The 14,049-nt window shown below is 52.6% G+C and overlaps 1 protein-coding gene across 1 annotated transcript; it reads left to right on the forward strand.

The window, feature by feature from the left end:
- Positions 1-899: 899 nt before the first annotated feature.
- On the forward strand, positions 900-2,824 carry HOXA13 (homeobox A13). The gene is given in 3 exon segments (XM_054563982.1): positions 900-1,086; positions 1,089-1,811; positions 2,524-2,824. Coding segments are annotated over 3 exon segments (1,155 nt in total). The 3' UTR covers positions 2,769-2,824.
- The last annotated feature ends 11,225 nt before the right edge of the window (positions 2,825-14,049 follow it).

Raw genomic sequence — 14,049 nt, forward strand, 5'->3', positions numbered from 1 at the left:
CAGTCTCTGGAGGGAGAGTTCTTACTGGTGCAGAGTGAGGAGCAGTCTGTATGCACAAGTGTGAATGTGTGATCAGGGTACACTTAAATGTGTGTCAGTATGGATGTTGTGGGTCGTTCCAAGCCTATCGGCCTAAATGCAAGTGTATAAAATTGCCCATCAACACCGAGAACAAGGAAGTAGAAGGAGCTCCTAAATGCAGCCCAAGCTTTCCAGTGGAATGTCCTGGGACCCATGAGCCAGGCGCATCCGCAACCGCCCAGCCCCTGTTCTCCTGGAAAGAACCAAATCGGGACGCTCTGCAAGCGGAAAGAGCTAGTGTCCGTGCTGGCGTTTCGCTGCAGAAAGACGCGTGGACACCTGAAAAGGAAAGAGCACTGGAGGCCCCCCAAAACACCCTGCCGCCTCGCTCCTATACCATCCCCAGTTGCCCGCAGATTTACCTGACCTGTCCCCATCGCCTCAGGTAGCAACCCAACAGCGCGTTTCTATCCCCTCCCAGCCTATCCCCTCAGAGCGCTGCTCTGAGCCCCACTGGGATTAGGGAGAGGACGGGGAGCGCCGAGGACACCGCTCTGTCCTCCCTGCCACACGGCCCTCCCGCGCCCCTGCCTCTCCCTTGGGTGGAGGGTGTGCGCCGCGCGGCGGGCGCTGGCGCGGGGGACCTCGCGGGCGGCGGCGGACGGCGGGTGCCCAGCGCGAAGCCGGGGCTGGAGCCGCCCGCTTTGCATACGCCGTGGGCGGAGCGGGGGGCCGGGCCAATGGGCGGCCGCCTGGCGCGACCCCGCGGGGCGCGATCCGCCCCCCTCGCTCGGGCCCCGGCCCCGCGCGGCGCGCTCTTCACTTCTTGGGGGCTTTTTAAAACAGCGCCACTGGGGTCTCTCCATGCGGCTCGGGCTATGACAGCCTCCGTGCTCCTTCACCCCCGCTGGATCGAGCCCACCGTCATGTTCCTCTACGACAACGGCGGCCTCGTGGCCGACGAGCTCAACAAGAACATGGAAGGGGCGGCGGCAGCGGCGGCGGCAGCGGCGGCGGCGGCGGCCGGGGCCGGGGGCGGGGGCTTCCCCCACCCCGCGGCCGCGGCCGCGGGGGCAACTTCTCGGTGGCGGCGGCGGCCGCGGCGGCTGCCGCGGCAGCAGCCAACCAGTGCCGCAACTTGATGGCGCACCCGGCGCCCCTGGCGCCCGGCGCCGCGGCCGCGTACAGCAGCGCGCCCGGGGAGGCGCCCCCGTCGGCCGCCGCCGCCGCCGCTGCAGCCGCCGCCGCCGCTGCCGCGGCCGCCGCGGCGTCGTCCTCGGGAGGGCCCGGCCCGGCGGGCCCGGCGGGAGCAGAGGCGGCCAAGCAGTGCAGCCCCTGCTCGGCGGCGGCGCAGAGCTCGTCGGGGCCCGCGGCGCTGCCCTACGGCTATTTCGGCAGCGGCTACTACCCGTGCGCCCGCATGGGCCCGCACCCCAACGCCATCAAGTCGTGCGCGCAGCCCGCCTCGGCCGCCGCCGCCGCCTTCGCGGACAAGTATATGGAGACCGCCGGCCCGGCGGCCGAGGAGTTCAGCTCCCGCGCTAAGGAGTTCGCCTTCTACCACCAGGGCTACGCGCCCGGGCCTTACCACCACCATCAGCCCGTGCCTGGCTACCTGGATATGCCGGTGGTGCCTGGCCTCGGTGGCCCCGGCGAGTCGCGCCACGAGCCCCTGGGTCTTCCCATGGAAAGCTACCAGCCCTGGGCGCTGCCCAACGGCTGGAACGGCCAAATGTACTGCCCCAAAGAGCAGGCGCAGCCTCCCCACCTCTGGAAGTCCACTCTGCCCGGTAAATGGCGCCCCCCTTCTTAGCTCCGGTCCTCCGGCTCTGCTCCAGCTTCTCCTCCGCTTGCTCCCGGGTCACCCTGGTACCCCTTTGCTGTCTCTCCCTGACCTGCCCTCGCGGCGCTGTACCCCTGGGAGTCCGACCCCGGTGACTGGCGCTGCCCGTACCGCCCTTGAGTTGGGCTGGCCCCTGGCTCTCCTTGGGTGAAGGATGGCTGGGAATAAGCTTGTTGGGACCCTGGCTGGCTGGCTGGCTTCTCCTCTGTGCCCCGCCCTCCCTAGCCCTTGACATCGACTTAGGGTTGGGAAATTGACCTGGAAACGGTTTATTAAATTGCCCGTATTTATTCTTTCAGAAATGGTTTCAGTGTAGAAGCAGCAAGTGTTAGGGGACGGGAAATACCGAGAGGAGCTAGGCGTCGAACTGTTGTCGTCCCCTGAGCCCGGGGCTAAGGTGTGGGCCGCTAGGCCAGGCGGTCAAGGGAACCCGGGCGGCCTGGCTGGGATGGTCCTGGGAGCTCTAGGCAATTTCATTTCAGTGCAGAATTAACCACTGTCCCCCACTGACCCTCCAGATTTGGGCAAAAGGCTGAATTTTGCAGAGCGTGGCAAAGGGCAGCCGGGTGCTGCAAAGCGGCTAGCTCAGATGGAGCTGTCGCCAGTGTCCTGGCCTGGGTCTGGTCCCTGTGTAACTTGCCTTCTTCCCTGTCTTCCAGACGTGGTCTCTCATCCCTCGGACGCCAGTTCCTACAGGCGGGGGAGAAAGAAGCGCGTCCCTTACACCAAGGTGCAATTAAAAGAACTCGAGCGGGAATATGCTACAAACAAATTCATTACCAAGGACAAACGGAGGCGTATATCAGCCACCACCAATCTCTCCGAGAGGCAAGTTACAATCTGGTTCCAGAACAGGAGGGTCAAAGAGAAAAAAGTCATCAACAAACTGAAGACCACTAGTTAATGGATTAAAAGTGGAGAAAGAGGGCAACTTGAAGAAATGCTTCAGAACTCATTTCACCCAGATATAATGATTATAATGCTTAATAATAATTGAAGAATGGGAAAGAGAAAGAGAGAGACACTGGCATTTTGCTTTCCTAAGGGGGATCTCTTTCTCCTTGGTGGAATCAACTATTTTAAAACTTTAAGAAATGATAAAGACTGCCAGTTCTTCCGCCAACCCCACCAGACCGCTAAATGACAAACTCTAGAGTCAGATGTCAACCCCCAAATACGCAATTTCAGATAAGTTACGCATTTACTGAAATCTTGTAAGTATTTATGTGACCGTTATATTTTAGGACATTATGTTATAGGATAATAATCCAAAAACTGGTTCCAAAAGCAAGAGGCTGTTGTAAACATCCGCTTGTCCTTTGCCATCGCTATCCCCTTTGCATGTTGTTAAGTGACTGCTCAGGTAAATCTTAGTGAAAACCCTACCATTGTTATATATTCTGCAAAACATGTCATGTATAGATTTAGGGGGAAGAGAAGGTACTGAAATAATGATTTTGGACTATTTTCTATGAAGGGAGATAGGGAGAGAAAGCTCTTCCAAGGATCATTTGTCGTGGTAGTAAATACAACCGCTTGAGCCTTTGAGGCTACAAGGGAACCCCAGGCTGGGAATATACTTCTGCTAACAATTTTTATTATAAATGCATCTAACAAGCATATTTTGTGGCATTTGGACTATGTTTTCTGCCCTGATATCATTTACTTTGCAAAGTATTTGATATCATTTTTAAAAGTATTGAAAGCATCAGACAATTCACAGAATTCACTTTATGTCAGATCTCCAGAGAGGTGCCACCCCAACATGGTGGACTTTGGATTAAATACATTTTTTTCCATTTAAGTTGCTATTTTCCAATATTTACTAAACATATTGCTGGAGAAATAATTTTTCTTATTTTTTTAGAAAACTCAGAATGGAAACCCATTCCCCTGAAATATTTAGTTGTTTACATTCTATATTTTGATCTATTAAGGGATTCGTATTTTTCCATGTTTATTGTGTTATCAGACCGCATTAGAAAGTTTAGGAATTCATCTTCACAGCACATTTTTAATCAAGCAGTTATTTCAGTCAGCACATTCATTTTGTTCATATTCACTATAAAATGCTATCTTGTAAATAAAGACATTCAGCACACTGTGAAAATGTATTTGTGCACCTGCTTTCCAAATATTTCTAAAAATAATAATTAAAAAACCTTAGACGTGTAGATAGTGCTATAGTGGTGTTAATTATGTTAATAAAATAGTCACTGCCATTAAAATCTGAAAGAAATACTCATTATTTTCCTATGCTAGACATGCACTGCACAGAAAGAAAAGAAGCAGGTTTGTTCTGCACAAACCAAGGACCATTCTTTTCTATTATTATTTAGTTGGGTGCCTTTTTTTTTTTTGCTACAATTTTTTTTTAAGCAAAGGAAGAAATCATTCATAACTAAAATCCTAAAAATTTATAAAAGTGCTTCAAGAAGGTTAAAATGTCAGGTATTCTGAAAATGAGAAAAAAAGAAAGGAGGAAGAGATAGTGTAAGTTCTCAGGCTCCCAGTAGAAAATGAAAACCAGTTGTTTAGTATCAGCGGTGCCCAGGCTGTCGTATTTTAAAAATCTGCTGTTGGGTCTGCATGCGTCTGAGAGGGCAGGTTTTGATATTTGTTGAAATGACAGGACTAGGAAAGGCCTTAAACCTTGACCTTGACGAAAAAAGACAATTTGTGACCTTGACTTTTGACAGCTCATGAATTGGCCTGGGCTGGATTAGTAGATCAAGGGCGCCACCTCGCGTTGACAAGCTTCCTTGTAATTCTCCAGCTTCAAGGGAATCAAAAGGTCTTACCTTCTTGACTCCTTAGAGATTTAGTACTCATTTCTTTGGCTCCAGATGGAGCAAATTTGAATATATGTAAGTTATACATGTGCCTGTACATATGTGAATATATATCATATATGTGTATACATATATGCATATCAATGCTTGTGTGTGCTTGTGTGTGTATATATATTTGTAGAATCTGTACAGATATAGTATCATTAATTACTGATGACCTGAGATGTTGTAATTTAAGGTAATTTCTAGAGTTGAGGTACAAAATGTACTTTACATGATGAAGTTTTGCTCCTTTTCTTTAATGGCCAAGTTCAATGTGTTTTCATAGTGACTTGTTCTGCATCAGATTTCTATAGATCTGCTTTAAAGCTGTACCTTTTTGTCATAATCTAAGAGGTGTTCTTAAATAACCAGTCTTTTCTGGCCCTCACCCTCCAAGGTGGTCTACCATCCTAATTAGAGCTATAGGGGAGTCTATACGGCAAATAAAAAGCTTCAGATGCCTCACTAACTCTAAAGTTCTAGAGTTACATTTCAGAAATTCAAAGAAACCCACCTCCTAAGAGGTCAGTGTGGAGAGCTTAAAGATCTCATATCTACAAAATGACCATAATATTGATGCAGAAGGAGCGTTATTCTGGACAGCTCAGAGCTGAGTGCTGCTCCTGGGTGGTGTGCAATCATTGATGTTTGCGAAGCTGCCGTTTGATTTGTGGAAGAAATATATACATTTAATATTAACAACCACCATCAAAATTATAATAAGCATTGTTTCTACTATTTTGTGACCCGCAACAACACATCAAATGCTGTGTTTAGAGTCATAAATAATACAAACATATGTTTATATATTTAATATTCACACAGGGTAATGTGTTTTTGTGGGATCTATGCTGTGCACATATGTATTACAATGTTGGTGGAACCAGGAACCTTATGATGCAGAATTTTGAAATGAGGTTAATTTTATCTTTATGTTAGAGGAAAGTCATTGTGACCGGAAGAACCATATTCATCATTTTACGGAAAATAATATTGGTTGGTTTCAAACCCGATGGAAACCTCTCCAACCCGAAGACATAAAGCTTGTTTATATATGGAGAAGTGTAGAAGGCATCTCTAAAGCTGTCTCAAAAACAGCATGGTCTTGAAATACACATATGGAACGGCCTTGTGAAGTGCAATCAAATTTTGCTGCCCTGAGGACTTTACTCCACTGTGGAAACAAAATGAAAATGATGCTTTGGATCAGCCTCCCCAAGTCTTGTACCACAACACTCCATTGCTGAATGAGCTGCCATCATTCCAACGCTTTCACCCAAAATATTTAAAGTGGTGGAAAATCCCCTCAAAACTGGATCAAACTGTGTGTTTATGAACAGCTCCAAAGGGGACTCTTCTGTTGATGGAGATATTTTTCTTTAGACGTAAGAAATATTCTGAGCCTCAGGCCTAGGAAGGAGGCCAACAGCAGCTCTGCAGCGGAATACCGCCCCTTTCACAAGCCGTCCCCACTGCAGGAACTCTGGGTAAAGTAGTCGTTTTATTCTCCCCCCACCCCTGCAGTTTTTGAAACTAATGACAGAAGATATTTTAGCGATTTTTAAAAGTACCCCCTCCTTGTTCTAAAATGGTTGTTAGTACTGTTGATCTTACCTATCTACCCTCTTATTTAAAATTCCCCTGGATCCACCAGACAGTCTGAAGTGAGCATGCATTATGGTGGCTCTCTAAGCCCCCAAAACATCTCATCTAAACCTTTAGGGAAAAAAGACATCCAGGAGGACACCAGCCACCATATAGGGAAAATAACACCAGCTGCTGGTATAGTGTTGTTGAATAGCTGATTTGAGAATATCTTTTTCTAAAAGGGAAACTTTTTGAATAAGACATTGTAAATATGCAAACAACTAAACACAATTTTCATTTATTAAACTAGCAAAGATTTAAAATCCTGTAATGACCTGTCATGTTACCATTAAAAAAAATTGTAAATATGAAATTTAGGACAAAAAAAACCCCCTGCTTTTTCCATCTGCTCTTAATACTGTCAAATTTATTAAGATATTTTAAGTGGATGATTGTAAAATGTCACTACTATTTATGCCTGACGCAGAGCTGAAGTCATGCATTAAAATTGTGTGGTTTTTTAAACAGAAAAAGAAAAATTTAAGAAACAAAGGGGGGAAGAAAATTATTTTTAAAAAAACTGAACCTAATTGAAATGTTTTCTTAAAAATTCACGGGGCAGCGCAATTCAACTGAGGGTGATAGCGTACGTGTGCGGGCGGCGACAGACTTCACCGTGTACCGTATGTGCCGCTTACACCTTGCTGCGTGTGTTGGGCGAAGATGCGGCCTCTTGTACACTCCCGGCGGATTCTCGAAGCCCCGAGCGAGACGAAGGCTGCCCTGGACTGCTCGGCTTTAGACCCGCTGGGTTCAGAGGCGCCTCTCCGGATTTGCGGACCTCTACGGAGGAGACGCTAGGGGCTCGCTGATTTATGCGCATTCCTTTAAAGTTGATAGAATGCGTGTCAGCAGCCCCAAGACCTGGAGAATCAGAGAAACGTGCAGCGAGTTGCTCACATCCCGTTTTTCGTAAGCAAAAAAATGTAGCGTCACCCAAGAGGCCTGCGGAGATTTTTGCCCAAGTTTTAGGACAGGCACACAATAATTAAGTTTTCATCTGCTAGGCCGCCGGGCAAATAACAGGTGACTGCATTCTTTATGAAAACACCCACTTTCTGATCAGCTGCTTCAATCCTCGCGCATCTGCCAGCGCCCATGGAGGCCTAAAAGCTGTTTGCTATTTTTTTAATTGGATTTTAAAGGGAAGAAAATAGACACTGGCACAGAAAGCTGTCTCGGTGAACACAGCCAAGGCTGTTTATTTCCTTTCTGCCCGGCCCCGGCGCGCCGCTGAAGAGCTGGATCCGCGGGGCGCAACCCCTGCCTGCGGGTGGCTGCGCGGCGGCGGCGCGGGGCTTCCCCAGGTGCGGGGGCGAGGGCCGGCGGGGGACGCCGCTGCGGACTCGGAGCCGCCTGCTGTCGCGCCCCTCGGGGCAGAAGCCAGGCTCGAAACCCTCCACGCCTGTTCACGGACCCGCTACTCAAAATGGAGGCGCCAATCCCACGGAGCCCGCTTTGCTTAGGGCTCGCGGGCGCGCCGCGGGGCGCAGACCGAGTCCGGGCCTCGGACCCCAGGCCCGAGCCGGGCGCCCGCCCTGGGGAGCCTCCCCACAGCCGCGAGCTGACGTCACTGCCGCCCGAGCGGGCCTCGCGGGCCTCGCGGGCCTCCCCGGGCGTTATTTGACGAAGACAAGCCGATTGAAATGAAGGTTTTGTGCGGGCGCCCCCTTCTGCGCCCCGCCCCTCCCTCCCCAAAAGAAGAATCGGGTATTTAATCTCTCCCGGTTTTAATTCTTGGCAGCGTGGAAGGTGGTTTGCAACGGGAAATAAAACTTGACAGGAGCATTTTCTCTAAAAGGGGTTCAGAGACGGGCTGAAAAGAAACCGTGTTTTTCTCTACCAAATACTTCCGTTTTCCGAGCCCCGGGCCAAGGGGTGGGGTGAGATCCAAGGGAGCGGAGCGGAGCGGAGAGCGAGCCGGCAAGCGGGGCCAAGGCGTGGACCCGAGCGGCCAAATCCGGTTGCCCGGGCCTTCACGGGTCTCTGCCTGGGCCGGGAGGCAGCCTCGGGCCTCGCCGCGCCCCGCGCCTCTGAGACGCCCGGCCCGGTGCCGCCCGCAGCCCGAGGCCAGGGCCCCGCGAGCGAGCGCGAATTTGGCAGTGCCAGGGGCCAGGCTGGCATTCACAGGAGTACCTGGCGCTGGCTGAGGGCGGCGGGGGTCAAGCGAGAGAAGAGGACCCGGGCGGGGTGGGGGGAGGCTTAGACTGCTTGGCTTTAACGCTGAGCCTTTTGGCCTCGGGGAGTTGAAGACAAGAGCTCGAAAAGGAGGTGGCGAGAACGCTGCTGGGGGCTTTGTTCAGGCTTCGGGTCTGCGGACCCTGCACAAAATGGACTGGGAATGGGAGTGCACGGTGCGGCAGGAGAGGGTTGTCTGGGCTGCTCTGAGGTGGGAGAGCCTGGGGACAGCAGAATCCTCCTCCCTCCGGCTGAGAGAGCGACCTCCCCTCCAGCCGCAAAGGTCAAGTCCTCAGCTCCAGGGCCGCCTCCACGGTCAGGGCCTGTCGCGCTGCGGCCCCGGGAAGGCAAAGCACACACCGCTGGCCGGCGGCTTGCAGGTTCTGGTAGCTTGGGCTCGAGGACTTGGGGCAGGGCTTCTTTCTCGGTTCCCCAGTCCAACGACCCCATCCCTATTGAAGTCCTGGCAGCCCTGGTGGCTCAGGCTTGCCACATTGAGTCCTGGAAGAGCAGGATTCAGGAGGTCTGGGTCCGTGAGGCCTTTCTCCTGTGCAAGGAAGCAGCGCCTGCAAGGTGGGGAGACAGATGATGGAGGTGGCTGGGACGGAGTTCTGAGTCCTTTACGCCCGTACAAACAAGGGACCAGGTAGGGCCAGCGGGCCAGCCGGGCCAAGAATAGGTAGAGGAAGCAAGTACCCTGATGGGAACCTCTCTTGTGCCTGAGTCCAGGCGGGCTCCCTCAGTGCGTGGCAGGCCTTTGGTGAGACCTTTGATGCTCTTCCTCTCCTGCCTAAAATCCGGGCCAAGAAGTGAGGTGAATTCTTCCAAAGGTAAATATCCCTGATCCCAGGCACCAAGAATGCCCTCACTGTGTTCTGGAGGGGTGGGAGCCCCTTACCTCTCTGCCCATGGCCTGCCAGCAGCAGGTCACCACATCAGGCCCAGCCGTCAGCAAATAGCGTAAGCCCGGTTTGCCGCTGAGCTTATTGCTTCAGGTAAATCAAAGATTTTGTCGTCGTCCCTCCCTCCCCCAACACACACAGAAAACAGAAAAGCTGGGCTTTATCCTTAGGGCTGCAGGGCGGAGCAGGACCCAGAGGGGACACTAGAGACTGGAGAGAGTGGCTGTGAATGGGTGCCATGGCAGGACTGCCTTGCAGGGCGTGTGGCAGGGACTCTTGGGGCAGGGTTGAAATGCACAGGGGCTCATCCTTGTCAAGTCCAGATTATGAGCCATGAGTTGTGGCTGAGTAGGAAGAGAGAAGGCCGGGGGACTGTCCCCAAGGGCATGGGTGTTTCCTGTGAGCTATAGCTGTGGGGACCAAGACCCTGGGGCCAGGGCTCACCTTCTGGTTGGACTGCCCTCATTTGTCCTCTTTATTGTAGACATAATCGGCTGGGGAAACCCGTTTGGGCCGAAGTTGCAGGGAGAATGGAAGGCAGACACTGAAAACCAGGGATTTGACCTTCAAAGTTCCTCCCACCCCATTTGTTCCCACTTGGTTGGGTGGGGGGAAGTCTCTAATGAGTACAGAACAATAAAAATAACAGTTCTTCTCAAAGAAGAAACCCTTTCCCCCCACCAGTTTGGACCTACTAAACTAAACCAGGTTGTTTGGGTGTCTGAGACCTTCAGTTGAGCCCTATGCCCCCACCCCTCGGAGGTGGGGGAAGAATGTGGACTTCTTCAGATATTGAGGGATCTCTGATGATTGAACCTGTGGGACAGAACCAACCAAAAGGTCAAGTTGAAGGCATTACCTGTTCCCACGCTTTCTCAGGAAGGGTGGAGGAGCTTGTGGACAGGTGGGTGTCTCGCCAAGACAATTGGATAAATTAACCCCTGCATCTACCTAGCAGCGACAGAGAGGAGTCTCCAGATATATCATCTCAGCCTCAATGCCGCCTCTGAACAGCACTGATCAGCCGATAGACCATTTCCCAGTTTCCTGAGAACAAATACTAGATCCCCTGGGCCTTTCCAGGCACTCCCTATTCCAGGCTCACCGTGGAGGACAGCTGTACCTCCAGAACACCTCCCATTGGGAAGAGGGAGCCCTCAGTGCAGGCCTGGCCTCTGACCAGGGACCAGAGAAGTGTTGTATGGCCGTTTCCACCCTGGGTCCTCCAGCTGGCTCTTGCACCTGTGTGCAGTATGGTCACACAGTTTTCTGTGTTGCTTTCTAGAAACAGGTGTGACATTTAAGGACAAAGGAAGGTAGAGGCTCAGACCAGTAAGAAGAAGCAAAAAAGTTTGATGCCTTAGGTGACCCATGGATACATGACCATAGATCTTTGGGAGAGAGTTTGTCAAGGGGGCTTGACCCCTCCCAGGCGGGCTGCCATCCAGGGCTGCTGGGCCTGAAAAAGCGGACGCTGGGTCCCTAGAAGAGAAGGGGGAAGTACTAGGAAGACAGGGAGGGAGGGGAAAAGGACATGGCAGGGCCTTGGAATGGAGTATTCAGAAGAAGGTGACAAATCCAGTTCAGATCTCTGGTGGAAGCCTGAACTGAAGAAGAGTGAGGAACCTAACTGTCCCCCTTCTCTGTACTTGACTACTGGGTGCCCTCCAGTGGCACCTCAGTTCTCGCTCAGCCTATGAGGGGCATCAGAAGAGGCAGGAGGCTGAAGAAGGGAGACTGAGCTGGAAAGAGGCAGGGCGGGAGGCAGGCAGGCAGGCCGTAGCTGCAGGGAGACAGGACTGGCTGGCGGGAATGGGGCGAGCGGGCTGTCTAGCATTGGCATTCACACTATGGACTATACACTGTGCACTCAAAGGGTTGGAAATGCAGGCACCGGGTGGACAATGAGCCGCCACCGGAGCCCAACCAGCCCCAAGGAACGAAGGGTACAGCCTTTTCCAGGGCCTGTCGGGGTTTGGGACACCAAACTCTGGAGGTGTTCCCTGCCCCCAGCTCTATCCCCCTTGCCGCGAGCAGGTGTTAAGCCGCCTATCAAGTGACAGTTCTTTCGGTTCAGGCTCGCATCCCTCGAATGACTGCTGGAAACATCCCCAAGCACAACAATCCCGGTGAAAGGCCTCACGTTGCCCCTGTGCGCACTGACCGACCAAGGCTACCCAACCCCGGGCACCGCCAACAACCGCCCTCCAGCTGCTGCCCAGACCCATCGGCTGCAAGAAGAAGCGGAGGCGGCAGTGCTGGGCAGAAGCACCTGGACACACTTTATTCCGATGTTCTGCCTAGGAAGGCGCTTGGAGCGCGGGTCGCACGAGTCATCCCGTCCCCGCCCGGGCGCACTCAGCCGGCTCGGGAAGGGTCCGGAGGCGCTGCAGAACTCCTCTAACCCCCCGCACTCCCCAACATTAGGGCCTAATCAAACGAAGCCTTGGAAAGGCGAGGTCTGCTTTGCTGAGCAAATCTCCTCGTTAGCCATTTCCGCCTGAAGAGGTTGGCGCGGGCGGGCGCCAGCCTTCTCCTCGCCGGGTGGCCATCTCCAAACGCTGCGCGGGGAGCGACGGGGCTGGCCCTGCGAGGGCTGCCTAGACCTTGAAGTTTGGAAAAACAACAAGAAGAGAAGTTTGGAAAAACAACAAGAAGAGATTGAAACGGCTCCCTCCCTTCTCCGTAGACACGCACGCACCGTCAGTCCGCCGCCACTTCCTGCCTTTGTTTTTCTTCCTCCAAAACATTTTTGGCCTCTTGCATTCGCTGCTGTGGGGCTCCGGGTTGACGATAAAAGGAAATACATGCTGAAGATTGTTTTCTGGAGATGGCCCCGCACTGTGGAAATCTTGAGAAAGAACAGCCCATGGGAAACCAGTCTCCAGGGCCAATGTCACAGGCTCGTCCAGCTCGGCCACTTGAAGAAATGCAACTCGGACTTGGACTTCCAGGGCGGCCTTAGTCCCCGTCGGGTCTTCCCCTGAGCCCTGAGCCGGGTGGGCTCAGCTCCGCTGTTGGGCCTCCTGCAAAGCGGAAGAGTCAATTAGGCTCAGAGCAAAGTCAAAAACCAAGGACCCGCAGCTCTGCCTCCCCCACTTCCCCAAGATTTGGTCTGATCCTCAGAGCTGCGCCGACCCTCAAACTCCCTCCCCCAAACAGTCACACAGCCAGTATATTCTGGGCAAGAAGGGCAGGAGGGGGCAAAGCTGGGAACAGTGCCGCAGCCTTGGGGATCTGAGAACCCGCGCCTGTCCCGCCCTGCGGGGGAACTTAAGCGTTCACTACTCTAGGTGTTTTCCCTTCTCCGGGGGCATCAAAAGCCTTTACCCTCATCCATCTTCATGGCTGTGCCCCCACATGCCCCCTTCCAGGCTGCAAGGCCCTCGCGGGCACCCTGCTTCTGGACAGCCTCTAGAAGTGCCCTGCCAGCCCCTCCCGAGCGCCTTCCTCTGCTCCAGCCTTTCCTCGGGAATTCGCCTTTGTCTCCTGCAGACACCCATGGGATCCAGACCTGCCGACACCCTCTCCGCTTGGCTCTCGGGGGCACAGGAGACACTAGCTATGCGGAGCAGAGCACATCCCCATACTAACCTTTCTGTGGGGACCTCTTCTCCCTGGCACCAAGGGGGAACCGATCTAATTAGGAGAGGGACTGCAGGCAGCTGGGGGAGGCAGCCTGGCGTCCCCCGCTGGCAGGCCACCACAGCCTGTCTGCTCAGGCACAAGCTGAAGTTGACTGCCAAAAGTGCTATAAAACCCCAGGTCTGTCTAGAACTGTTTTCGGTTCCCCTAGACGCCCCCGGGTTCAATTATAGCCTTAAAAGCCCTAATACAAGTGCAAGAATTTGTTTGCCTTCACCCAGGGGCGGGGCAAGCCCCGCAATGGTGGCGCCTTTGTTACGGCACAGTCACTGAAACCCCTCATGCATTCCTTTTGTTTGAGGGTGGGGGTGGTGGGGCCTGGGTGGGCTGTCGGGAGAGTTTGGGAGAACCAAAATCGAGCTGGGGAATGGCTCCAATACCGCTCGGGGAAATCCTCTACTTCCCCCTTTTATATTGTTTCCAAGAAAGAGATACTGGGGAGATATAAACATTTTGCCTTGTTGGTCGCTCCTGGAAATTGAAGTTTGCTTGTTTGTTTTCTTTCTGCTGCAGAGCAATCCCATAATTGTGATTCCCAGCATCAGGAGGTCTCAAGCTACCCTTCCCCAACAACCTCTCTCCCCACCAGACCTTTCCCCTCTCACTGCTACCGCCCTCTGCACAAGCCACAGTGGACAAATATGTCAAGTTAAAGATGCACAAATAATTTCGAGTTCAGCTCTGAGGGATTCAAGGGGCATGAAAGTTCTTGCAGCAAAGCCTGAATAAAGAGTTCATTAAACCAACGTGTTGGAGTCGTATGATTTGTGATAAGCTACCCTGTAAAGGGAGGGAGTAGGAGCCACATAAACATTAATGCTAATAAATTAGTTTACTCCACTACAGAGTAATTATTCGATATTATTGATATTTACAGCAGGCATTCAAATGCAATGGTGAGCCATCACTTGGAGAAAATACATAATGAGGATAGTCCTTTTCCAGTGCAATACATGATTAGATTTGTTATAGAGTCAGT

This window comes from Pteronotus mesoamericanus, unplaced genomic scaffold (assembly GCF_021234165.1).
Source record: "Pteronotus mesoamericanus isolate MK-2021 breed Mesoamerican mustached bat unplaced genomic scaffold, CSHL_Meso_final scaffold_85, whole genome shotgun sequence".
In the NCBI taxonomy this organism is placed as follows: domain Eukaryota; kingdom Metazoa; phylum Chordata; class Mammalia; order Chiroptera; family Mormoopidae; genus Pteronotus; species Pteronotus mesoamericanus.